General features: G+C 41.2%; 1 protein-coding gene across 5 annotated transcripts in view; it reads left to right on the top strand.

Annotated features, from left to right (window-relative positions):
- DLG1 (discs large MAGUK scaffold protein 1) overlaps positions 1-26,639 on the top strand; it is a gene marked incomplete in the record, with an annotated part of 511,316 nt that overhangs the window by 208,898 nt on the left and 275,779 nt on the right. The window contains 1 exon segment of one of the 5 annotated variants that reach the window (XM_073626326.1): positions 3,330-3,942. In XM_073626326.1, the coding sequence (XP_073482427.1) occupies positions 3,709-3,942 (234 nt within the window). 5 annotated transcript variants of the gene reach the window in all.

The raw sequence follows: 26,639 nt of genomic DNA, 5'->3' as shown, positions 1-26,639 counted from the left end.
TAGCAATAAGAAGGGTCGCTGGTTCAAATCCCAACCACGACACTACCTGCCTGGAGTATGCATGTTCTTCCCTGTGCCTGCGTGGGTTTCCTCCGGGTACTCCGGTTTCCTCCCACATTCCAAAGACATGCTGGTAGGTTAATTGGATCCTGTCTAAATGGTCCCTAGTATGTATGAATGTGAGTTAGGGACGTTAGATTGTGAGCTCCTTGAGGGTAGGGACTGATGTGAATGTATAATGTATATGTAAAGCTCTGCGTAAATTGATGGAGCTATATTAGTACCTGAAATAAAATAAATGTCCTTTTTTTTGCAAGGGGGGGGGGGGGGGGGAGGATACCCAGTTTTTACAGGCAGTCAGTTCCGGTAGAAAGTTCACCTCTCCCCCTACCTCCCTGCAATCGTACCATAAGTTTGCCCGGCAATTCACAGTGCGTGGCTGTGAAGCCACAGCCGGGTGCCCACAGTTAGAATGTCACTGCAACAGAGAGGAGGGGGGAGAGGAGCGAGGCTTCATGTGCCCACATCGCTGGACTGTGGGACAGGTGAGTGTCTGATTATTAAGTCAGCAGCTACACTTTTTGTAGCTGATTTTTCAATGGGTGGAACTCCGCTTTAAATCTTACTCCTTTTTAAAAAAAAAAAAAAAAACTATACTCTCACTTTTACACATCCACTCAACCAGATCGGTGGGAGTTTCCTGGGCATTCCTGCAGCAGGCCTCTAGCCTAGTTCCGAAAGGCTGCCACCAGGTCTTCTGTACAAAGTTCTACTTGATGGACGTTCAATCTTCTGCATGTACAACCTTCAATGGCAAGCCTCTTGCAGCGGCACGCTAAGGCAGATCTGTTGTTCCTTTTTTTTTTATTTTTATGCCTATTGGCGCATTTCAATTTGCCTAGTTGTTACCCACCCTTCTCACTAATTGCCTGGAGATTGTCCTAGGTGTATGAATACTCAGCCTGTGTCCTGTACAGTATGATTAAGAAGAACTTTGACCTGTAAATTCCATATCTTGGAGTGCAGTACAGGACACAAACCACCATCCGTTCTATTCCTTGGTTATTCTGCTTTGCTTGCTTGCAGGACTCACGGTTTTAGGGGAGGTGCCCAGGGGGCACGTACTCCAAAAGCTTTTCCAGTGTCTAATCACCTGAATGTGGGAGCCTGTAACACAGGTTCTATTAATACTTAGCCTGTGTCCTGTAGTGTACTCCAAGATATGGAATTTACAGACAAGTTAAATTCCTTGTTGCGATACACAACATCTAATGTTGTGTGTATGGCAAAGCCTCATCCTTTCCTTGCACCCCTGTTTTTTGGGAAACTGTAAAGTATTAGATTCACATTTGTAAATTAGCACAAGGTTTTACTTGAATGAATAAATGCTGATCATTTTAATCACCCCTGCCAGTGTTAAGTGGTTTGTCTCATCCATGTAAACCAGTGGTTGTCAACTTATGTCCTAAAAGGGGGGCTAACATCTCCAAAGGGCTGCACATAATGTTCAATATATCCAATGCTTGAGAGAATTGTCAGAAACTGCAGCCCTAATAGAGGAAATGATGGTCAGCAAATGTAGACTTGTTACATTTTTGCGTGTTGATTTGGGGGCGAGCGGATGGGCAGAGCAGACAGCGATGACTGACAGTCACCAGCTCTCTGCTCACAGAGCTCTGAGAACTGAACGATCAGCGGTGTTTGATCGCTCAGTTCTCAGTGTTTGAGCTGGTGTGGGACAGATGCAACATCGAATTTATACTGCATCCACCTAGGCAAGTATAATTTCTAGATAAAATAAAAAATTTGCAAACTTTTAAACCACTAACTGAATTAAATAATGGTCTTTTTAATACCGGTCTGGTGCTCATCTTTGAAATTCTCTCATTTTTGGAACTGACTAAGAAAATTCTGCAAACTCTTCTTTGTAATCTGTGACACTAAGTACATTTTCTTGTGTGTATGCATGCATGCATATGTACTTATACACTTTTGATTACATTCATTTTTACTGATTTAACATAACCATCCATCCCACTGGAATAGATATTTATGTTGCCCAATACAAATCGATTCCAAACCATAAAATTTTCAAAATGGGATTTGTTTGCAGATTTTTTTTTTTGCACTCTTATGTCCGATCGGAGCGCGTTGTCGGAAATTCCGACCGTGTGTGGGCTCCATCGGACATTTTCCATCGGATTTTCCGACACACAAAGTTGGAGAGCAGGAGATAAAATTTTCCGACAACAAAATCCGTTGTCGGAAATTCCGATCGTGTGTACACAAATCCGACGGACAAAGTGCCAGGCATGCTCAGAATAAATAAAGAGATGAAAGCTATTGGCCACTGCCCCGTTTATAGTCCCGACGTACGTGATTTACGTCACCGCGTTCAGAACGATCGGATTTTCCGACAACTTTGTGTGACCGTGTGTATGCAAGACAAGTTTGAGCCAACATCCGTCGGAAACAATCCTAGGATTTTGTTGTCAGAATGTCCGACCAAAGTCCGACTGTGTGTACTGGGCATTAGACTGCTTTCACACTGAAAGCGCCAGCCGTTAGTGCTAAAGTGCTGTTTAAGCGGCGCTTTTGCACCACTTTTCGGCCGTTAGCGGGGCGCTTTTAACCCTGAAAAAAGGGGTAAAAACTCCAGTTTTGCGGCGCTTTCTAATCGCTGCCCATTCATTTCAATGGACAGGGCTTTTGGGAGTGCTAAATACAGCGCTCCCAACCCACCCCAAAGATGCTGCTTGCAGGACTTTTCGGAACGTCCTGCAAGCGCACCACCCCAGTGTGGAAAGTCATACTGGAATGAACACAAGGCGGATTTCAGGTGCTTAACAGAGCCTATTTCCAGCACTAAAGCATCTGAAAACCGCCCCAGTGTGAAAGGGGTCTTAAAGACTGTATTAAAATAAAGATGCAGCTACACATGAATTTTGTTCTTACCTCACTTATTGTAGTATTTTATCTGTAAGAGAGTCTTCAAATGCACCTCCCATTAGTTTCTTATTTACTTAACTATTCTGAAAATAGGCAATGCTAATGTAACTTTTCCGGGAATATTATTTCATACAAGAAGCATCAGAGTATTGTAGTTGCTATTTAATTGAAAACACTTAACTAATTGTCTATGAAGAAGATCAATTAGAGTGTACTTTCACTGTTTTTCTTCTGTTTCTATGTATAATTTATGTCAACAGTGAGAAATGTCATTCGATTTTACTACAGGCGGTGATTGAAACTTGGTAATTTAGCCTTTTCCCCACCCAGTACATTAAATCAAGCAGCCCCAGTGGGTCTTTGCAGTCAAATGCTTCTAGCATCCTACCTGCTAATCGACCTCACTTCCTGGCTTCAGTCTGCCTAGTTATCAGCTAACAAAAGAAGAGCAGCTTTTGATCCCTGCAGACCTCAGAGGCAAGAAAATCATGGGAAGCAGATGCAGTGTGAATTGCCGTTTTCTCCCTTTTCTGTTTACTGCAGCAATGAGCAATACCTTTTAGACATGTAACAGGTATAGTGTTCTGCATGACTAGACTCCAAGGGGAAACAATGAGCACAGCAAGGGACCAGGATTTTTGCTTTCTGATTTGGATGTGATGCTGCTGTAATTCTATCTGCAGTTCTTGCTGATCCTTCACCACTCGGCAGCTGGTAGAAGAGTAAGACTGCCTGGCAACCACCTGCAGAGCTGCAGAGATGAATTACATTTTCGGAAACAACACACTCTTGTACTCCCGCTCCAATCGAGGTGGCAATACTAGCTCCAGTCATAGCTCTGTAGGCCCAAAACTGAAGCCATGGGCAAAGAAGGGCTCTACAGACGAGCTTAGAGCTGAGCCAGAACCTTCTCGATGGCAGCAAATAGTGGCTTTTTTTACTCGCAGACACAGCTTTATTGACTGCATCTCAGTAGCTGCCAGCTCCGCCCAGGTAACTTGCCACTTGTTGGAATGATTTGTTTAAATACTGAATGTTTGGGAAATGTCTGTTTCTTTAAATATTCTGGTTTGGGCTGGAACCATCTGAACCTACAAAGGAAAATCAAATATTAATACTGGAATGCGTTTTGTGTGGGCTTTGTTTTGTCTGCTGTGCATGCACCTGTTTGTTCAGCATTTGGGTTCAGAATTTGATCTAATTGTTGATTTTATAAATGCATTGTGTTCCAATCTGTTCAGCAGAATGTATTAGTAAGATAAAGCCTTGCAATGCTCTCTTGGTTTTTGTCCACCATGTGATCATCCTTTTAAAAATGAAAATGGTTTAATGTTTAGCATTGATTAAAAGCTCATAGCTATTGTTGTGCTTGTAAAAAGTTTAAAATATTTAAGTCATGGGTTCGCTTGTTGCCAAACCTCAGTGTGTCTCAATCGTTTCAAGTTGGTTGCACAGTTATGTGTTTAGGCACCTTGGCAGTATGTGGTAAAGCCTCATTTTGTTTATTATATGCGCTGTCCTTTTTATTTGTAACTATTGCTTGTGCATGTTCAGCTATTTAGAACTATGACATTCACAGTATGAGGGCAGATCTAATTTCAAGTTAGTATTGATCACAAACGAGGGCCAGTTTTTAAGTGTAGGATTTATTGATTAAATTGCCATTAGTGGAATTATTAAAAATGTGTTTTTGTGCTTACATTTTAATATATAGGCAAAATGTTCTAAAAATGCATTGTAAATGCATTTCCAAACATCTGACAAAAGGCAACATAGTATTTATTATATAACCAAATTAAATACACTGTTGATGCTCAGAGTTGTCCATCACCATTGTGACAGAATATTGTTTTTTGTGGATATACAGCTTTGTATTATTGCTTTATAAAGACTTAACCTTGGAAAGCGTTCATGCACTATGCTTTGGCTACTTAGAGCAACACTTCCAATAAGTAACTTTCGCAGGCACAGTAGGTAGAGTCCTAATGATTATTCTATAAATATAATTTAATGCCGTATTTATGTATATTTCTGAAATTCCTCACCTAGTCATTGGGACCCAAATACACTATTCACATAGAAATATTTAACCTGTTTACCTGCCTTAATAATCATACTTCTGTTTTAGTTGTATTTTCTTGCATACCTAGAAGGGTTACACCACTTTTCACTATTGCAGTTTACAGGTTCTAGTATCAACTGTCTGCTAATGAAAGCGCATCATTGCTAAGGGCCTTACTTTGCTTTCCTCCTTCTGTAAGCTGCTTTAACACCACCTCCAGCTTTCAGTCAAGATAGGTTGATTTGTGCAAGTCAATTGAATATTTGCTTACCATGCAAAGCTTCCTCCTGTCTGATTTCTGATGCGCAGAGAATTGTGGAATTATCCATATAAATATTTAAGTCTGTTCTACCAGCATCCATCCACCATTGAATCAATTTAACGATGCATGTGTTCTTATGCTTGCATGTTTTTTGTGGTCTCTCCCCCCCGCCTCTGTTTAACAGGAAAGTGGGGTGAAAAGGCTTCATCTTTTTAGGTATTTGGAATTATTTTGGTTAGTACAATATTTTTATTTCGATTTGTACCAATTGTATGTTGTTCTATGGTTTGTTAGGTTAAATGGTATTACCATATAAACAAAGAAGCTTCAGAAGCTGACATTAGAGACGTGTGCCTTAATATTAATATAGAAAAGGGAAATGAAGTTGTAATACATTTTTAATGCTCTCCAAGCGTTCCAGATAGTCAGTCAGTTTAAAGGAGAAAATAATACTCTATTGTAATTGGACCAGCAGATTTCCGTGAATGAAAGGCCTTTGAACACATTGCAACTTTGTGCCAGTTTCAGTTACATTTATTTATTGATGGGAAGTAATGACAGTGGTTTTGTATTTATATTGTTCTGGTGCAACCAAATGGCCCTGCTAAAAGAGCACAGTGATGGCAATTGATGTAAAGACTGCCGATATGTAAACCTATATTAATAATTCCCTCATAGCCTTGAAAAAACTTTAAAGTACGCCTTTCAGTATCTTTAAGGCTGTGTGAATGCATTATTGAAACCTAACACTATCCCGTAACTGTATTTTAAAATGGTACCCTTTTTTATCAGTAACAAAGTCGGGATTTACATAATTATTTTATCGCTGATCCAGCATCTGTCTAGGAAATAGATGCTGACCTGTTTTGCCGCTTTAAACTCTAGTTGCTGGAGTCTTCAACTCTGATATTCTCTGCCACAGTTTATCACTGCTACTCCTGGCATTCTACATAATATAACCTAAATAAAAAAAAAAAAAATGAAAGCGTGAGACCCCCTTGCTAATTTCTACAGCTTGTGGGTGGAGTTGAGAACACATAAGATGGGATTGCGCTTCTGAGGTTCCAAGGAGACAGAAAACTGGACTAATTGATTTGAATAATGTATTTCTAACACATCTGTGTCCAAAAAATGTTGTTCAGGCAGCTCAAAACATCTAGTGCGCAAATGTGTTAATACTGCTGCTCTTGGACAGTGAACCTAAAGTAATTTTTTTAATGCTCGTGCATTGGAGTTTTCCTCATAATGCCTACATTATAGCATGAATGATGATCCAATGCTGATGGGTTTATAATATTAAAGCTTGAACCCTGTGACTGGTCCCTTGGGCAAGATCCAGCTTTGGCGCTACTAGGAAGTATAGAGGACGTTGTAGCCACTAGACCTCTAAAATTGTTTCTCTTCTATGCTTTGTATTATGCTAGAAGGAAAATCCTCTTCAGTTGGAAGCAACATTCCCCACCAACGATTAATATCTGGATAGCTGCTGTGAATGCTGTCTTGCCATTATATAGATTGACTTATGAGAGGAGGAATTGTCCAAAAAAATTCAAAAAGGTCTGGTCGCTATGGATTGATGCATGTGGTTCGATGTCTCAGGGACTTTTAGACTGCCTATATATTGCTCCTTTGTATGCGCCCTTCTTTTTTCCCCATTCCCTCCTGTCTCTCCTCTTTTCCCCCTTTATTTTTCTACCCAGTGTAAAAGGTCTTGTCACAGATGTTGCCAAGGAATGATGAATCTCTGTTCATGCATACCCCAGTCAAATGGATTTTTATTTGCCAATTTTTGCTTCATCCTGATGCACATTACATTTTTTGTGATTGAAAACCCACATCTTAAGGACAGAAGAATGGAAGCTGCCACTGCTTTGCTGTCACCACAGTTCTACCTTTTCTACTTAATGAGCCACGGAACTGACAGAATAAGAAGTATATTAGGTGTCCTGTCATATTATGCATTTGCTTGAACCTATTTAATAATATGCTAAGCACTGAAGGAAGTAATTACAGCTTTGGAATGTACATCTTCAAAAACAAGTCGACAGTAGTGGCTCCCATATTTTTAGTCTAAAGGGTTCTTTTCAGTTAATAAAGTTTATTTTCTAACACTTTATGTATACCAGCCAACATTCTGCCCATGTGTATGTCGGATGTGCATGCTGGAAAACCAGCAACTGATCGAAGTGTTGGGGGGGCGTCCCCCTGTCAGAACACAACAGCTCAGCAGGGGGAGATCGCTGGACTAACCTCGCATAGCAAGTACAGCGATTCCTGACCAGAGTAGTGCGTACCTGGCTTTAGCTTTTTAAAGTAGGTAACCTGTGTTAGAAAATTACCTGTTCTTTGTTCTGCAGAAGGAACCTCTACTGTATGTTGCTGATTACAGCTTGGCTGAACTTTGTTGTAGGCAGGAACAATGCCTACATTTCTGACTGCATTCTAATGTTTTTGGCAGTCTTTAAAAGCAACGCTGAACACCTTTCCTGATGACCTTAAAGTGTAACTCCACCTTTGTTGCAAAAAAACAAACAATAAAAAAACATTCTCCTCTGTGTGATCTATGTACAGCGCCTCACAAAAGTATTCACCCACCCCACCCTGGCATTTTTCATGTTTTGTTGCCTCACAACCTGGAATTAACATGGATTGTTTGAGGATTTGCATCATTTAATTTACAGAACATACATCATTTGAAGATGATTTTTTTTTTTATTGTGAAGCAAACAACAAATAGGACAAAATAACAGAAAAAGTCAATGTGCATAACTATTCACCCCCCTAAAGTCAATACTTTGTAGAGCCACCTTTTGCAGCTATCACAGCTCCAAGTCGCTTTGGATATGTCTCTACGAGCTTGCCACATCTTACCACTGGGATTTTTGCCCATTCCTCTTTGCAAAACTGCTCCAGCTCCTTCAAGTTGGATGGTTTGTGCTTGTGAACAGCAATCTTTTAGTCTGACCGCAGATTTTTTATTGGATTGAGGTCTGGGCTTTGACTAGGCCATTCCAACACATTTACCTCATATACTTGAGTATAAGTCGACCCGAATATAAGCCGAGGCACCTAATTTTACCACAAAAAACTGGGAAAACATATTGACTCGAGCATAAGCCGAGGGTGGGAAAATGCAGCAGCTACCGGTAAACAGTGCCCAGTTGCAGTCTCACTGTGCCCAGTTGCAGCCGTACCTTTCATTACTAAAACAGCATGTGTCTCCCGCTGTGTAATGCATTCTGTTCAGCCGTGCATTGAAACAAAGCCCGCCCCGCCTCCTGTTGTGCCATGTTCTTTCCATTTGGTTATGATAGATTTGATGGTGCTCCTAGGGATCATTAAACATTTGGTTATTTTTTTTATAACCTAACCCTGACTTGTACTTCTTAACAACATTGTCCCTTGTTTGGAGAGTTCCTTGGTCTTCATGGCAGTGTTTTGTTAGTGGTGCCCCTTGCTTAGGTGTTGCAGCCTCTGGGGCCTTTCAAACAGGTGTGTATATGTAATGACGGATCATGTGACACTTAGATTGCACACATGTGACATCATTTCACTAATTGTGACTTCTGAAGGTAATTGGTTGCACCAGAGCTTTTTATAGGCTTCATAACAAAGGGGGTGAAAAACATACGCACATGCCAATTATCAGTTTTTTATTTCTCAAAAATATTTTTATGTATATATATTTTTCTAATTTTACTTCACCAACTTGGACTATTATATTCTGATCCATCACATATACATCGCATCACATCACATATACAGTTGTATGCAAAAGTTTAGGTACCTTTGACAATTTTCATGATTGTCATTTATAAATATTTGGGTGCTAGATCAAAATGAAATTGCTGATCAAATCAAATAACTGAAGGACACCGTAATATTTCAATAGTGAAATTAGGTTTATTGGATTAACAGAAAATGCGCAATATGCATCAAAACGGAATTAGACAGGTGCATAAATTTGGGCACCCCAACAGAAAAATCACATCAATATTTAGTAGAGCCTCCTTTAGCAGAAATAACAGCCTCTAGACGCTTCCTATAGCCTGTAATGAGTGTCTGGATTCTGGATGAATGTATTTTGGACCATTCCTCCTTACAAAACATCTCCAGTTAAGTTAGGTTTGGTTGCCGAGCATGGACAGCCCGCTTCAAAACACCCCAGAGATGTTCAATGATATTCAGGTCTGCGGACTGGGATGGCCATTCCAGAACATTGTACTTGTTCCTGTACATAAATGCCCGAGTAGATTTTGAGCAGTGTTTTGGGTCGTTGTCTTGTTGAAATATCCAGCCCCGACGTAACTTCAACTTTGTGACCAATTCCTCAACATATTTCTCAATAATCTGCTGATATTGAGTGGAATGCATGCGACCCTCAACTTCAACCAGATTCCCAGTACCGGCACTGGCCACACAGCCCCACAGCATGATGGAACCTCCACCAAATTTTACTGTGGGTAGCAAGTGTTTTTCTTGGAATGCTGTGTTCTTTTGTCGCAATGCATAACGGCCCTTGTTATGATCAAATAACTCAATCTTTGTTTCATCAGTCCACAGCACCTTATTCCAAAATGAAGCTGGCTTGTCCAAATGTGCGTTTGCATACCTCAAGCGACTCAGTTTGTGGCGTGTGTGCAGAAAAGGCTTCTTTTGCATCACTCTCCCATACAGATTCTCCCTGTGCAAAGTGCGCTGAATTGTTGAAGGATGCACAGTGACACCATCTGCAGCAAGTTAATGTTGTAGGTCTTTGGAGGTGGTCCATGGGCTGTTTTTGACCGTTCTCACCATCCTTCGACTTTGCCTCTCCAATATTTTATGTGGCCTGCCACTTCTGGCCTTAACAAGAACTGTGCCTGTGGTCTTCTATGTTCCTCACAGTGGACACTGACAGCTTATATCTCTGCGATAACTTTTTGTAGCCTTCCCCTAAACCATAATGTAGAATAATCTTTGTTTTCAGGTCATTTGAGAGTTGTTTTGAGGCCCCCATGTTGCCACTCTTCAGAGGAGAGTCAAAGAACAGCTTCTTGCAATTGGCCACCTTTAAATACCTTTTCTCATGATTGGACGCACCTGGCTATGAAGTTCATGGCTTAATGAGCTCACCAAACCAATTTGTGTGTTTCAATTAATCAGTGCTAAGTAGTTACAGGTATTCACATCAACAAAATGACAAGGGTGCCCAAATTTATGCACCTGTCTAATTTCGTTTGGATGCATATTGCGCATTTTCTGTTAATCCAATCAACCTCATTTCACTACTGAAATATTACTGTGTCCTTCAGTTATTTGATAGATCAAAATGAAATTGCTGATCAAAACGCCCAAATATTTATTAATGACAATCATGGAAATTGTCAGGGGTTCCTAAACTTTTGCATACAACTGTAATTCAGATTTAAAAAACGTTGAACTAAAGGCTGTAATGTAACAAAATAGGTAAAAAGCCAAGGGGGTAAATACTTTTGCAAGGCACTGTACATTGCAGGGATGTTAAACTTTTTTTCTGCAGATTCCTACCTTTTTATTATTCTGAAGAAATAGCTGTTTGTGTAGATGGGTAGAGTGAATCTCTATGGGAGTGGTTTTATAATTGTCGACCAGCTACTGCAGCTGCATGACTCTAATGAGGAAAGTGGTAGGGCCTGCATCCTTATTTCCCTTTGAGAATATGGCACCAAAAATGTTTTTGTTGCAGGAAATTACATTTCTTGGAGTGTGTACTATACACCATCTGTGTAGAGTGCCACCAGGTTGCATTGCATTTTACAGAAAATTATGGTACTGCAGATTGAACAGGAAGGAATTTTTAATAATTACATTATGGCTTATGACACAAAAACAATTGTACATGCATTGTATTTTTTTAATTTTGATATTTTTTCCCCATGAAAGATGGGTTACCCTTTAAAGGATTATTGAGCTCAAGTCTGGGAGAGCTGAATAAAATTGTAAATGGAAGTGCTTGTTTTTTTGTTATGTTTCAGCAAGCTTCAACAATGCTTAAAGTGATAAACTCCCTATTTTTACCTACAGGTAGGCTTATAATAAATTTTGTAGGTAAAATGAACATCTCCTAAATGAGCACCATTTCGGAGATATTCTTGCGAGTAGCAGTTAGTGACGTCACCAGCGCATGCACTCTGAGGCAAGGGCATACCCGTGCCGTTCCTTCAGAGCTGTGTGCCACGGCTGAGACATCAGATGGCCTGTAATCTGCAAACCCAGAAGATCGGGTAAAGATGCCAGCCTCCGAAGCGGTGACAGCGCACTGCTGGAGGGCTTTGTTTCAATGCAAGTCTTTCATAGTATGCTAGTATGTGTACATACTAGCACATGTTGATATTTCCTTGCAGGGGGAAACCCCCCTCCCCTTCTTTTTTTTTTTTTCCATAGAGTTTTTACCACCACTTTAAAGTTGGGTTAGAGCTACAGCCAGTACTTTTTTAAGCTTTAGTAGGGGAAGGAAAGCTGAGTCCTGGTTGTTGAGAAACCAGATCCTAGGATAATTTGGCCATGTTCTCTTCCTCTTCATCCCATTTCTTTATGTTTTTTTTTCTACATTTTATCAACTTTTTAATTTTTTTTTTTTTGCTTCAAGCAAGTTTTCTTCAAGGGCAGCAATATTTAATACATCAACTGCCATTACAAATATTTTATTAGGTCAGATAGACAAATGTCCACAATTTCAAATATGAAAAGACAAGCGAAGGCCTGGTACTGTAGGAAATAACACTCAGCTGTTTACAAATTCATGGTTATTTTATATACTAATTTGCTTTTATTGGTGACTTTTTAGATTTGTTTGACTTTGTATTTTTGTTGTAATAATTTCCTTGCTGGGATTAATCAAGTAATCTGAAACCCTCAGAACTAGATGGTTCATATAATCTTTGGTATTTTAGGTGGAACATCTCTTCCCAGCAGGTGAATTAAAATCCCTAGAGGTGCTTGTCCACATGCTTGATAATTGTGATCCAAGCGGCATCCCAAATTATCCATGAGAGTTCTACGCTTAATGGTAACCTCTTTTTTGAAGGAGTACCATTTGCCCACTCCACCAAAATATCTTGTTTACCCGTAACAAGCAGGTCGCTTCTTGTGATTTGCCAATGCTCCTGTTCAGCCAAGTAAGCAGCTCACTATCTTTGTGGATCACCACCTAGCCCCAACAGTGGAGAGAAGTCCTTTCTTCCTTATCACTGAAAAGTCATCACAACAGGCTCAAGTCTCTCAGTCTGAGGTGGAGTGTTCCAATCCCTAACAGTCCAAGGAACATTGTCATTGAGGAAGCCAAGCTTCCCATCAACCTCTTGGAGCTCAGAGAAGTCAGGTTGGCCTTGCAGGATAGTACCTCCTTTCTGAAGGGGCACCCAATCAGGGTTCAGTCAGACCGTGCTGTTGTGGATGCCTACATCAACCATTAAGGGGGCACCAGTAGCCTGGCTGCCTTGAAGGAAGTGAACCAGATCATTTCTTGGCCAGAAATCCATTAACCAGCGATCTGTGGTCCCCATCCCATCAGCGGATTATCTTGACCATCGCCTGGATTAAGGGATATGGGCCCTCATTCAGATATCTTCAATGTGATATGCCAAAAATGGGTGAATCCGGATGTGGACACCTTAGCCAAACTACCTTGGTTTGTTGACAGAACCATGGGTCCTTTAGATTTAACCTCAGATGCCTTGATAAATCCCCTGTTGTCCATTCAGGCTAATTTTCACCTTCCCTCCAATGTGAATCCTACCTAGTCTGCTCAAGAAAATAAATCAAGGGAAGAAAACAGTGATTCTAAATGCAATCAGCTGACCAAGAAGAACCTGGTACACAGACTTACTCAGACTCCTAGCAGATGATCTCCCCAGAAGACCAGAACTGATATCCCAAGACCCTTTATTCCATCATGCTTTTCAGTCCCTGGCTTTAATAACATAACTTTTGAAATCCAGGTGTTAAGGATAGAAGGGTTTCTGAGTATATTTCCTACCGGGCTTAAAAGCAAGAGTGTCTCTCCCAGGAAGGTATTATCGCACCTGGAATACTTTTTTTTTTTTTTTTTTTTTTTTTTGCTTGGTGTGAACACAGGCACTTCAGTCCCAGTGATTGCTCTGTACCTTGCTTTCTGGCCCTCCTTACTTCCCTACAATCAGGCCAGGTGCTCTCCTTTTAGTGAAAACCTCTCTTTGTGGTGTATGTCGTATTAAGCCCCCCCCCCCCCCCCGTGTGTCACCATGTGCTTTCCTGGGCTCTCAACTGGGTTCTCTGCCCTGAAGAAACTACCCTTTGAACTTATCAGATATCCACTTAGAGGACCTCTCATGCAAAGTAGTTTTTTGGTTACTGGAAGACCTTTCCTGTAAAGAGCCTTTGCCCCATACTTTACAACAGGGGTCTCAAACTGGCGGCCCTCCAGCTGTTGCGAAACTACAAGTCCCATCATGCATCTGCCTTTGGGAGTCATGCTTGTAACTGTCAGCCTTGTAATGCCTCATGGGACTTGTAGTTTAGGAACAGCTGGAGGGCCGCCAGTTTGAGACCCCTGCTTTACAAGGTTGTCTTATGCCCAAGACCTTCCTTTATTCCAAACGTGGGCTCTGCACTCCACCTCAATGAGGATATTGTCCCATAATCCTTAAGCACTGTTCCTAGGCATCCAAAGGAAATCTCTACATTGCCTTGATGTACTCAGAGCTATTAGAGTATACTCAAAGCTACTGCGCCAATCTAACGGACCGATACACTTTGTCCTGTACTCTGGGTCTCGTAAGAGACACTTCAAAGTCAACCATTCCATGATAGATACAAAATCTGATTGAAAGAGCTTACATCCTCGGACTCCTGTGTGTTTATGTGCCCATTCTACCAGAATGGTGGGCATTTTCATTGGGCATTTTTGGTACCAAGCCTCTGTAGCCCAGTTATGTTAAAGGCACCACTGGGTCTTCTATTTGTGTGTTTTACCAAGTGGATGTCCAGTCTAATGCTGATGCAGCTTTTGGTCACAGGGTTCTTGCAGCGGCTGTCTAAGGTTTGGTCTTTTGACACATGTGTGGGCATGTTGGTACAGTTCTGTTTATCTCATTGTTGCCCACACTTCCGATCCACTGCTTGGGGATGCCCCACGATGTATGAATATTCTACCGCTGTCCGGGATTGTACAGTTAAGTTGCAAGGATTTTAGGCTTAACTGTAAATTCCATATCTTGGAGTACAGGATACAGGCTACCCTCCCTTCCATTTCTTGGTTTACTCTCCATTGCTTGCCTTCCAAACTGAGGACTGATGGAAGGAGGGTAGGGTTATAGGAGAGGTGCCTAATGGGGTTTGTTCTCTAAAGCTTTGCCACTGTCCAGTCACCTAAAGGTACATACAGGGGGGGGGGGGGTATATTTGATCCCCTGCTGTTTTTTTGTTTTATTTGTTTTTTTTTTAAAGTTTGTCCACTGACAAAGTAATGATCAGTCTAACATTTCAATTGTAGGTTTATTTTAACAGTGAGACAGAAGAACAAAAATATCCAGAAAAACGCATTTCAAAAAAGTTCAAAAAATTGATTTGCATTTTAATGAGTGAAATAAGTATTTGATCCCCTATCAATCAGCAAGATTTCTGGCTCCCAGGTATCTTCTATACAGGTAACTAGCTCAGATTAGGAGCACTCTCTTAAAGGGAGCGCTCCTAATCTCAACTTGTTACCTGTATAAAAGACACCTGTCCACAGAAGCAATCAATCAGATTCCAATCTCTCCACCATGGCCAAGACAAAAGAGCTGTCCAAGGATGTCAGGGACAAGATTGCAGATCTACACAAGGCTGGAATGGACTACAAGATCATTGCCAAGCAGCTTGGTGAGAGGGTGACAACAGTTGGTACAATTATTCGCAAATGGAAGAAACTCAAAATAACTGTCGATCTCCCTCTGTCTGGGGCTCCGTGCAAGATCTCAGCTCGTGGAGTTTGTGATCATGAGAACAGTGAGGCATCAGCCCAGAACTACATGGGAGAATCTTGTCAATGATCTCAAGGCAGCTGGAACCATAGTCACTAAGGAAATAATTGGTAACACACGACGCCATGAAGGACTGAAATCCTGCAAGGTCCCCCTCCTCAAACCCAGTGGCCAACTACAAGAAACGTCTGACCAACAAGGGTTTTGCCACCAAGTACCAAGTCATGTTAAAAGGCAAATCAATTTTTTAACTTTTTTAAATGTGTTTTTTCTGGATTTTTGATGTTTGTCTCGCTGTTTTTACATCTACCATTAAAATTATAGACTGATCATTTCTGTCAGTGGGCAAAACGTACAAAATCAGTAGGGGATCAAATACTTTTTTCCCCTCACAATACCATGGTGTAACTCTGCCTGTGTTCTGTACTGTACTCCAATATGAAATTTTAGAGGTAAGTCAAAATGTCTTCATTTTGCATAGAATGAGGGAGGCTTATAATCCCTCTGAGTTTTATTAATTCTTTGTGTGTGATTTTCCTTTACGTCCTGCCTCATAGCCACAAGAGAGTGTGAGGAAATCCCTCCAAAGTGACGGAAATCGCATTTAGTTCGTTTAGAAGAGAATTGCACTTGCAAATAAAATGGGTCTGCCAAGGTGGCTGAATAAAGTATCCTTCCCTCCTTTGTCATGTATGCTCACCTGAAACTGAGAGCTGTTGAGTGTCACAACGTGCACACCTAGCAGTTAGACATTTCCTTTCCTCTGCACTTGATCAGTAAATCTTTATAGATTCTCATAGGGCTATCTATTAATCATCTTTTAGACTAAGTTGGTGTTGTCCCATAGAAGTGTAAGGACCCACTGTGAAAGCATGGCCATTGGCAGTAGTTTTGCCCATAGGATGTGGGAGAGCCTTTGACTGTAATGTGCATGCAGGCTATACAAGAATGGAAACCCTCCTATTTATAACTGGCTTTTGAAGTAAGCTGCACCTTGAAGGACATTACAGAAGTTATACATGCAGGGTGGGTTTATAGCTGGATACTTTAGATCCAGGGATAAGTGGCTGGATTAGTGTACGTTATCTGAGCTAGCAAGTGTTAGGAAAGCTTGAAAATGTGGCAGAAATGCTACAAAAGTGCCTTTTGCTGGCAGTATATGCAGTAGAGTCATGTGAGGCACACTGTTCTGATACGTGAGCATCGGACATTCCAGGCTAGAAAATATGCGAATATGTGCTGCACATCACTTCCGCGTATTTGTGAGTATGCAACTTAGTCGGGAATTGTGGCATTTATGTCTATTTGTATGCATTTGTGAGTATAAGAAAATACTGGCAACTAGTATTTCTGTATTTTTATTTTTTTTAAACTGATCGATATGCAGCACATGTTTATGCGCCTGTGTATACATGCACATTTTGAAAACAACGGGCCTCATTTAGATCAGTTTAAGGCCGGGTCTCCACATCCAATTCGCATGACAGTGTGACCGGCTCTCAATGGAGCCAGTTCACACAGCTCCGGGACAAGGGTCTTGTGCGTCTTTTGGATTTGTTTTCAGGTCCGAATTCAGGTAAAAATGGTGAAAAAAAAAAAGTGTGTTCAGGCAGCAGTGTGCAAGAGGCCTAAATGATATGAGAGCAGGAAATGGAGGGTATAACCTTGGGCACCTTGTGCTTTGAGGAGTGTGGCGGGTATAGCAGTGTGGAGGGTATGCTGAGGCAATAAGGGGGCGGAGCAAAGTGTGAAGGCTGTGAAACAGAGGGCTTGGTAGACTGGATTAATGTACTTCATCTGAAAGTTTGTTTAAATTTGCAGAATCTTTTACTTTGTGATTTACAATACAAGTGTTTTTTTTTTTTTTTTTAACTTTGGTAACTATTTTAAACCTGATGTCTCTGTCAGGGTAAATTTTTGTAACTGCTAATGAGTTGATGCTGTTCCCTGCCAGGATGATTGTAGTTCTTGTCTGCTTTTATCTGTAGAAATGAATATGTATTTTTCTGATGTAGACTTTATGCATCATCTGGTAATGGTAACATTAAAACAAACCCAAAGGCCTGGATCATATTGGTGTGGTGACTTTTGCATACAATTTCAGGTGTGATTATGCAGTGCGAGTACTGTGCGGTTTATGTGTGAGTGCTTTGCGATTGTCATCTGATCTTAGTGGTATGTGGTTTTGGATGCGTTTTTTTTTTGGCTTGGAACTGCTGCTGCTGTCTTGGGCAGGAGAGTAGTTCAGCAAAAATCAAATCAGCAATATATGTGCATGCAAGTTTGATAACGTTTCCATTCAAGTCTATTCAACACAAAATCATAATGCATCACACCAAAGTAGCACAGAACCCTTCGCCAAACTCTGATTGCAGTTGTGCTGCATTGATGTGAACAGGCACCATTGAAAACAATGCTATTTCCATTGTCATGCGATTCTGTGCATCTGAATTTGCATCACAAATCGAGCCATCCCCTCTGGGAGAGCCCAGTGATTATTGCTAGTGGCTTTAACAGTGATAATCGCATGTAAAATCCAGCAGGCTGGTTTTACCTGCCGAATCGAATCTCGGACGGTTCAGCAGGATTCAAACCGTCTATGGCTGGCTTAAGACAATTGTAGTTTTTGGTACTTTTTTTGTTTACATTTTTTGTGTACTCCTTAGGCCCCGTTCACATCTAGGCATTTGCAATCATGGGCAGAATGGCCTTGATTCTGCCCACAATCCCAAAACACTGCAAAACTGACAAATCGCACCACAAGTGCTATTCTCGTGCGATAAATTGCGATGCAATCACGCAAACCTTATCACTCGAAAAGCAGCACGAGTTTCTTTTTGGGTGATCAGCTTCACGAGATGCAGTTTGCTGTGATTGTACCCTGATTTATTGTGCAACAATCATGGCAGAATCGCACCCACATTTAAGTGCCGCTGAAAATGAGTGGCACCTGCTGCAATTTGTCAGTTTTGAAGAGCATTTTGGGATTGCAGGCAGAATCACTGCGTTTCTGTTAATCAAAGCAAGCACCTTGGTGTGAACGGAGCCTTAAAGTAGAACTATATTAGAGCTGCACAATTAATCGTTAAATCGTGATCTTGATTCAACCCCACTGATGATCTCTCCTGCAGAGTTTGCCGATTCTTTCATATAACAAGTGGAGAGACTTTTCTGCTCACTCAGCTGTCAAAAGAAAACATCCGGGCAGTCTGACAAGTTTTTAACATGAAACATTGTAACTAACTCTTCCTTCTTAGATCAAAGGGATTAGCTTGTGTGTAAAGAAAAAATCCAGGCAGTCTGCCAAGTTTTTAACAAAGTGTAAATGCAAGAAGTTTCACCACTTAAAGTCTAAATCTTTTTCTGACACTTAAGTTAAAATCAATATTTTTTGCTAGAAAATTACTTGGAACCCCCATTATTATATTTATTTTAGCAGAGCCCCTGGGGAATAAAATTGCAATTGCTGCAATATTTTATGTCGCACTGTATTTGCCGAGCGGTCTTTCGAATGCAATTTTTGGGGGAAAAAATACACTTCAATGAATAAAAAAAAAAAAACGAAACAGTAAAGTTAGCCCAATTTTTTTTTTTTTTTTTGTTTTAATGTGAAAGATGTTACGCCAAGAGAATCTATCTTCTAAGCAAAAAAATCGTGATTCTCATTTTAGCCAGAATCGTGCAGCTCTAAACTATAAGCAATTTAATCCAGCAATGTATGTAACAGCCTCTATCAGTGTCTGTTAATCTAACAATTGCAATACAATATCACTACCTACTTGTAAAATCTGGTAAAAGCATATATTTATTTTTTTCCCCACTTCCTTTGGTGCGGTGTTGAAGCTTCCTTAAGTTCCCCAAATAGGGAATTGTCACAGAATTCCTCTGCTCTTCTCATTCAGACATCCAGGGTTTACTGTAAGTTTACATTTGGCATCGTGTGGTGTAAATTATAGACACATGCTCCGCTATGTGGAAATGCCGCAACAAATGCTGCTAATTTGTTTGCTGAGCCACTTGCATGGTTTTTGTTCCGGAAAGCACAGGATAACCCTGCCAACTCTACCCTTTAGACGCAGAAGCGCTGGACAAAAGTTTTTAAAAAGCTTTTATAACAAAAAAGAAAACATTAGGAACATTTTGAGATATTTTTTTAATGTAGCCTAGCAGAGCTTATCACAGTTATTAGTGAAACCTTTACTTTTAGGCCTGTTATGCTTGCTGGTTTTTACGGTGTTGCTGTTGGGCGGCACAGTGGTGTAGTGTAGCACTCTCGCCTAGCAGTAAAAAGGGTCACTGGTTTGAATCCCAACCACGACACTATCTGCCCGGAGTTTGCATGTTCTCCCTGTGCCTGCGTGGGTTTCCTCCCACACTCCAAAGACATGCTGGTAGGTTAATTGGCTTCTGTCCAAAATTGGCCCTAATATATGAATGTGAGTTGGGGACCTTGGATTGTGGGCTCCTTGAGGGTAGGGACCGGTGTGCAATATATGTGTGGAGCGCTGCATAAATTGACGGCGCTATATGGGTACCTTAAATAAAAATAATAGATGAGCATCTTAATGAGACACAATGTATAGGGATAGTGACAATTGTAGACACGCACCCACACTCACTCACGTTGATCTGGATGGACTGGTGTCTTTATTCAACCTTACTAACTATGTAACTATGCTGTTCAACCCTTTGTAAGGAGTGTTTTGATACCACATGGAAGATGCTACAAGTGGAATTTTTTCACCGCACCTAAAGTCCACTGGTGTGAGTGGGCACTAAGCCATTATTGCTGCATATACCACTTTGTTGTCTTTGGTCATCTGGCTTCTGTAGTCCTAAAGTGGAGCTTCAGTCATTTTTTTCAACTTTCCATCTATCAAATCTTCTGCCCTTGTTTTAACTTTGGGTAGTAAAATTAATTTTTTCTGCCAGTAAATACCTTATACAGCCCACTTTCTGTTTCTTGTCTGGTCATTAGCCTAGGCTTATGACGACATGCACCTCTCTCTCTCACTTATGTGAGCAGAATGCAGTTTCTCTTTAAGCCCTTGGGTACACACGATGAGAATTTTGGACAAATCGTCTGTTTTTTCATATTGAAACTGAAGAAGTTACTCGACTTACAAAAATTCTTATATGACAGAATACCATTTTGAAAGTGTTATAAAGTGTTGTAATATACACTTACTTTTATTTAAATAAGGCACTAAAGAAGACTTGTTGTTTTATATTTTACTGATTTTTTCTTCAAGCCTAGTATGCAATTACTTTGAGTTTCTGTTAATGCTATAACCTTGTCATGAAAACAAGTCTCCATAGACTGCATCTCATGTTGCCATGGTGTCACCATGGATAAAATTATCTGAGATGGTTGTCATATGCATGGACTGCTTGTGTCACTTGGTGGAATATGTAGTTTTATTCCAATGAGGATAGTGGAGTGGAGCATATTAACCCCCCCCCCCCCTTTATTTTTTACATCATTTACTATGTCGATTTAGTGGCTTTATTTACAAATGTAACACTTGTCTCTCCTAAATAAAGCAGTTGTCCATGAATTGTTTGGGATATTGACCTAGAACACTTATGTGTGCTGTGTGTATTTTATACCCTTTTTAAAATAATGCTCTTTTCTCAATCAGCTTATTTTACCTTCTAGTTTAGTTAAAATATATACACACACAATAAAAAAAATCTATTGGCTGTTAAGCCATCCTCCATGCTAGTGCGTCTGTCATTGCGATTCAATGAACGACTATGGAAGTCTATGTTGCCCATTCACATCAATGCAATATAGTGCAGGGTGATTTTTGAAGAGGTGCAGGTGTATTTTTTGGCTGCAGCATAGTGCTTTTCTGGCTTAATAGACTTCAATAGGAGTGTGTTAAATACATATGTATATATGCTTTTGTGTGTTTTTGACAAGTTCTCTTTTTAACCAGTTCCCACCACACGCTATAGTCAAAAGACAGCTACAGCGTGGGCTTAAAAATGGCAGGAGGGCGTCCATGGACATGCTGACGCTGCCCACGTGCCTGGCATGCTCTGTCATCGCCGAATCCTTTGGACTCGGCTAATCACAGATCGAGGTTAAAAGCCAATCACAGCGGCCCTTTAACACGTGATCAGCTGTCAGCCATTGACAGCCGCTCACCTTATGTAAACAGAAACCAGTTATCTGCTTTTTTTTTTTTTTTCTCACACTGATGGCATGAGGAGAAAAGAATAAAGCCGATAACTGGCTTCTGTAAAAGGGACATCAGTCCCAGCATTTACCACCAGTGCTGCTAAACAATGCCCATCAGTACTGCTAATCAGTGCCTCACCAGTGCCCATCAGTGTCACCTATCAGTGCCCTTCAGTTCAGCCTCATCAGTGCCTCCGGATTCGTTCCTATCATTGCAGCCCATCAGTGCAGCCTCATCAGCACACATCAATGAAGGAGAAAAATTATGGGTTTGCATAATTTTGTACCAAACTATGAAAAATGTTTTTGTTTTTTTTTTTTTTGTTTTTTTTCTCTCAATTTTTAGTCTTTTTTTTGTTTAGCAAAAAAACCAAAACAAAAACACCAGTGGTGATTAAATACCACCAAAAGGGGGGGTGTGGCCAAGATGGCGGACTGAGCAGACGTGTTCCTAGAGCTCTCCTGGAGTGTGATCCAGCTAATATATCTGTACCTAGTGACTGCGTGGATCGGAAAGATCCTGGCACATCTGGATGCCTTCTAAATCCTCTGGGAGTCAAAAGAGGAGTAAGCGGCTATGATTCCCACCGGGTGCCTCGGTGGAGACCACTCCGATCTCCTGTGCCCTGGACTCTCCTGTATGCCTTCACAATATGGCATCTCAAACTGCCCACGAGGAGACCCTTATCCTTACAACTCCTGGCATACCGGAGGTTATGGCAGCTATTAGCTCCTGTCAAACTATTCTTACGTCCAAGATCGAGGAAGTGCAAATGGATGTGGGTTTGATCCGGCAGGATTTAAATACCACCAAAAAAAAGCTCTATATGTGTGAAAAAATAATTTCATATGGGTACAGTGACTGCGCAATTGTTATTCAAAGTGTGACAGCGCTGAAAGCTGAAAGCTGATTTGGCCTGGGCAGGAAGGGGGTAAAAGTGCCCAGTATTTTGGGCACACCAAAAGTTTGCTTGGAACATTTACAATGCATAACAAAAGCTACAAAAACACATTCTTATGCGACAGCACTGATGTGGGTCTTGGTTAAAGCTGATTCTAGTCACTTTCTGGTAAATGCGGTGTTGCTTGTAGGCTTCTGGCATGCTTCTTCTTTCCACCTGGGGAAAATGGTTTTGCTTGATTACAAGCCACTAAAATTTTGATTACTGTACATTTGTATATGCGCTCTCTAACTGTTCCTGGATGCAATTCCAAGAACTCGCGTCATAAATCAGCCCAAGAGGCTGAACTATGTCCAGGACTGGTTAAAAGTGCTAGTGTGAGTACACCCTTAAAGTGAGTAGTAAAGTCTCACTTAAAAAAACAAAAAAAAAAAAACCCAAAAAAACAAACATGTTATACTTGCCTGCACTGTTGCAGTGCCTATGCACAGAGCAGCCCGGATCCTCCTCTTCTCGGAGTCCCTCTTCTGTGCTCCTGGCCCCTCCCTCCTGATGCGTGCCCCCTCAGCCAGCTGCTCTCTATGGGGGCACCTGAGTTCGAGCTCATGTATCCATTCAGACACGGAGCCCAGCCCCCTCTCTCCCCTGATTGGCTAACTGATGTTGATTGACAGCCATGGGGCCAATGGTGCCGCGGCCAATGGTGCCGCGGCTGTGCCTCAGCCAATCAGGAGGAGAGTCACAGACGGATGAGAGAATCGTGGACATTGCTGGAGAGAGAAGGGGCTCAAGTAAGTATTAGGGAGTGCTGGGGGCCTGCTACACGCATGAAGATAAAAAAAAACCTTTTACCTATAAAACTTGTTCAAATTGGTAGTAAACTGTACTTTTATTTTCCTTTTATAATAAAGCTTACCTTAGGTAAAATGAATATCTCCTAAATGTGCACCGTTTAAGACATTCTAGTGAGCAGCAGCCAGTGACCTCATTGACGCCCGCGCTCTAAGGGACAGTATAGCCGTGCCCTTCCTTCAGAGCTCAGACTCCCGCTCAAGTTTACTACCGCTTTAAACATTTCAGTTGTAAGGTAACAAGGCTGACAGTCACTGTCTTGACTAATATGTGATACTCTCTCCCTTCCTAACCTGCCATACAACCTTCCAAATAGAAATCCTCTTTCAGGTATGAAGGGTAAAAAGACAACTTGTACATAAAATGTATTTGAACTGCTCATGTATAGCTAGTAGTAGTCAGTTACATTCAGATAAAATTGTACTGTAATATTCAAGACTTTTTGTAATTTCTCCAAGCTACTTCAGTTCTGAGTGTCAGGATGGCACCCCAGAATTTATGTCCACATGGGTATTATAGACACAACATTAATAGGAGATGTGCCCATGTATGTGTCTACCAGGGCTTCAAATGCTAGTGAGAAAATGGTTAATAACTCTCTTCTACTTCCCCCACCACAACCTCCTCCTGCTGTTGAAGCCCAGCCCACTTGCTGAGAGCTTATATGGCATAATTGGATGTGTGTGGAAAGCATGGACACACACACACTGACTTTTTTTTTTCTACAAATACGAGAGAATATGTAGTGAACCTCTTTTATAGTACATATAGAATGTTTAAAAAACAAAGCAGCAGAGCAGGTAGACTTTTACTGGCATAATCAGAGGCTGCTACAAAGCATATTACAGCTTTTTGCTGTATCTTTCAATTTGTTAAAGGGGTTGTAAACCCTCGTGGTTTTTCACCTCAATGCATTCTGTGCATTGAGGTGAAAAACCTCTTGCAGTGCAGCAGCCCCCCAGTGCCCCCATTTTACTTACCTCATCCCTCTTTCTCACATCGGGGACGAGCACCCCAGCTATAGCCGGTGTCTCATGTCCTGATCGGCTAGATCGATAGCAGCGCAGCCATTGGCTCCGGCTGCTGTCAATCAAATCCAATGACATGGGGGGGGGGGCACAGAGTAATGCTGTCTGTGTCAAGACGCAGCAGCAGAACATGGGGGCGCGCCTGCACAGGTGTCCCAAAGGAGAGAGCTTCTCCGAAGGGGGCACTCGAAGAGGAGGAGCCACAAGGATTAAAGTAGGGATCTCTCCAGAGCCTGGCCTGTCTAAGTGACATCAGCTGGCTTTAGAACGAACAGCACTCCTGTGATCCCCAGGAGAAGTAGGGTCAAAAGAGCTTTGCCCCTACTACTCCTCTCATATGGCACCATAAAGTACTTGCTTCTACCTTGCCTGGTCTCTTATCTCACCGAGATTGGTATGCGGTTTCCACTTTCTGAAATGTGAAATCTCTACTCGCCAATCCTCTAGCATATGCACCAAGTGCTTGAGGAAGGACTGCTTTCAATTGTACCTGTATTTATGGAGGAACAACATTGCTATGTCAATGTTTGGACTACAGAACACCTCCCACTCTCCATCTTCATAACAAGACAACTTTGAACAGTGCTAACTTACAACAGTGCAGCCAAGGCAGACAGCAGAGCTCCTTGGATTTCCGGAAGGATCTATGGGGTTTTTTCTTTTGTTGTACAGATGTAACAAATCACTTTCAGTGGTAATTTTATAGAAGATTTACATTTTCTCAGTATGCATTTGGCTCTAAGGGATTTGAGGATGGGTAAAGCTGCTTGAACATTTATACACTACAGTAAAGGTGAAACTCCCCTGCATTTGAGTCCAGGCTTAACTGTAACTTGTTGGAGCCTGAAACCTCAAACGGTTCTCAAGATGGCGAGCAATTGGATGTGAAAACTTCCATTAAGCATGAACATGCTTTGGTCTGAAGCACAAAGAGGTTCAGAGCTACTGTTTTTTTGAGTATTTATTTAAATGGGCATAAAGTAGGGTTGCACCAATACCACTTTTTTAAGACCAAGTACAAGTACCAATCCTTTTTCTCATGTACTTGCCAATACTTTTTTTTTTTGTCATGTGACAGTGGCACTAATATGCAGCACTGATGACGTGTGGACTGTCAGTAGTATTTACATTATCATTATTATATTTGTTAACAATGTTTTTTTTGGGGGGGGGGGTTATTTTTTTTAAATTATTTTTACAAATTAACCTTTTAAATATTTGTTACAGATAGGGAAAGGGACTAAGGACACAGGTTCCCCCAGTCCCTTTCTCTGCAGCCTCAGCTGCACTGAAAATGAATGGACAGGAGACAGAGGCTCCCTGTTCATTCATAAACTGAAGCATCGCAAACACAGTTTACAATGCTCAGTTATGAATGGATAGTCAGTGATCACTGACTCTGTTCGTTCGGAAAAGGAAGGAGCCGGTAAAGGACAGATTTACCAGCTCCTTCTTCCGCTCTCCATCCTGACAGATCAAGGACAAAGGGACCGGAGCATGGAGGGGGATTTACAAGCACCGATCCCCCTGTATAGATTTCAAGAAAGCCGCGGAAGGGAGAATAGGAGGAGCGTCTGTCTGCTACTTTATTGAAATCTATACGGGGGGGATCGGTGCTTGTAAACTCCCCCACCGATCACCCTTGACTGCCCAGGTACCGGATCAAGCATCGGAGCATTTGCCCCAGTACAAGTACTGGGGCAAATGCTCAGTATTGGCACCGATACTAGTGTCGGTGCAACCTTAGCATAAAGTAACAACAATGTTTACAAAACAATTCACCTCCTGTTGCACGTAGTCAAAGAATAGATACTGCAAGGTCTCTGCAATGTAGCAAACACTTAAGGAATGTATTATATAGGCAACTGCCAAGTTATCAAATTGATGAAGACAAATTAAAACTACTAGAGTAGTATTGGTTGAGAAACCATAAAAGCGAAGTCAAAAGTGTTGTGTGCAGTCTCAAAGATAGGAATATTTGTAATGTAGTGGTGCTTAAAGATAGGGATATTTGTAATGTAATGTGGTGCTCAAAGATAGGGATATTTGTAATGTAGTAGTGCTCTTAGACATAACAAATGAGTATATGGCACTGCAGCCTGAGTACATCGGACCTAAACGCGTAGGAGCTGTGTGTAATTGACAGAGTAGAAAATTCTTCTTGCCACATACCCAAAAAGTTTAAAAATGTCATTCGTCAAACTCTGTGGTTGCCATCATTGGTATATCTGGTATGATTATCTTTGCAGCTTCGGTATATTACTGGATGACTAAATTGCAGTCACCCTTTTAAGTTGAGGATAAGAATAGCAGGCATTGCTAACTTTTATCCTTAAATTGTTACTAAACCCACAACAGTAAAATCACTTTGTATATGCAGTAACACATGCTTGTTATACTTACTGTGGAACCTAAGGGGTTAATCCTCTCCATTG

The sequence above is a fragment of the Aquarana catesbeiana genome, linkage group LG04 (genome assembly GCF_042186555.1).
Source record: "Aquarana catesbeiana isolate 2022-GZ linkage group LG04, ASM4218655v1, whole genome shotgun sequence".
NCBI classification, from domain to species: domain Eukaryota; kingdom Metazoa; phylum Chordata; class Amphibia; order Anura; family Ranidae; genus Aquarana; species Aquarana catesbeiana.
Note: the sequence above shows the minus strand (reverse complement) of the source record. Positions and strands in the feature narration are given on the sequence as shown.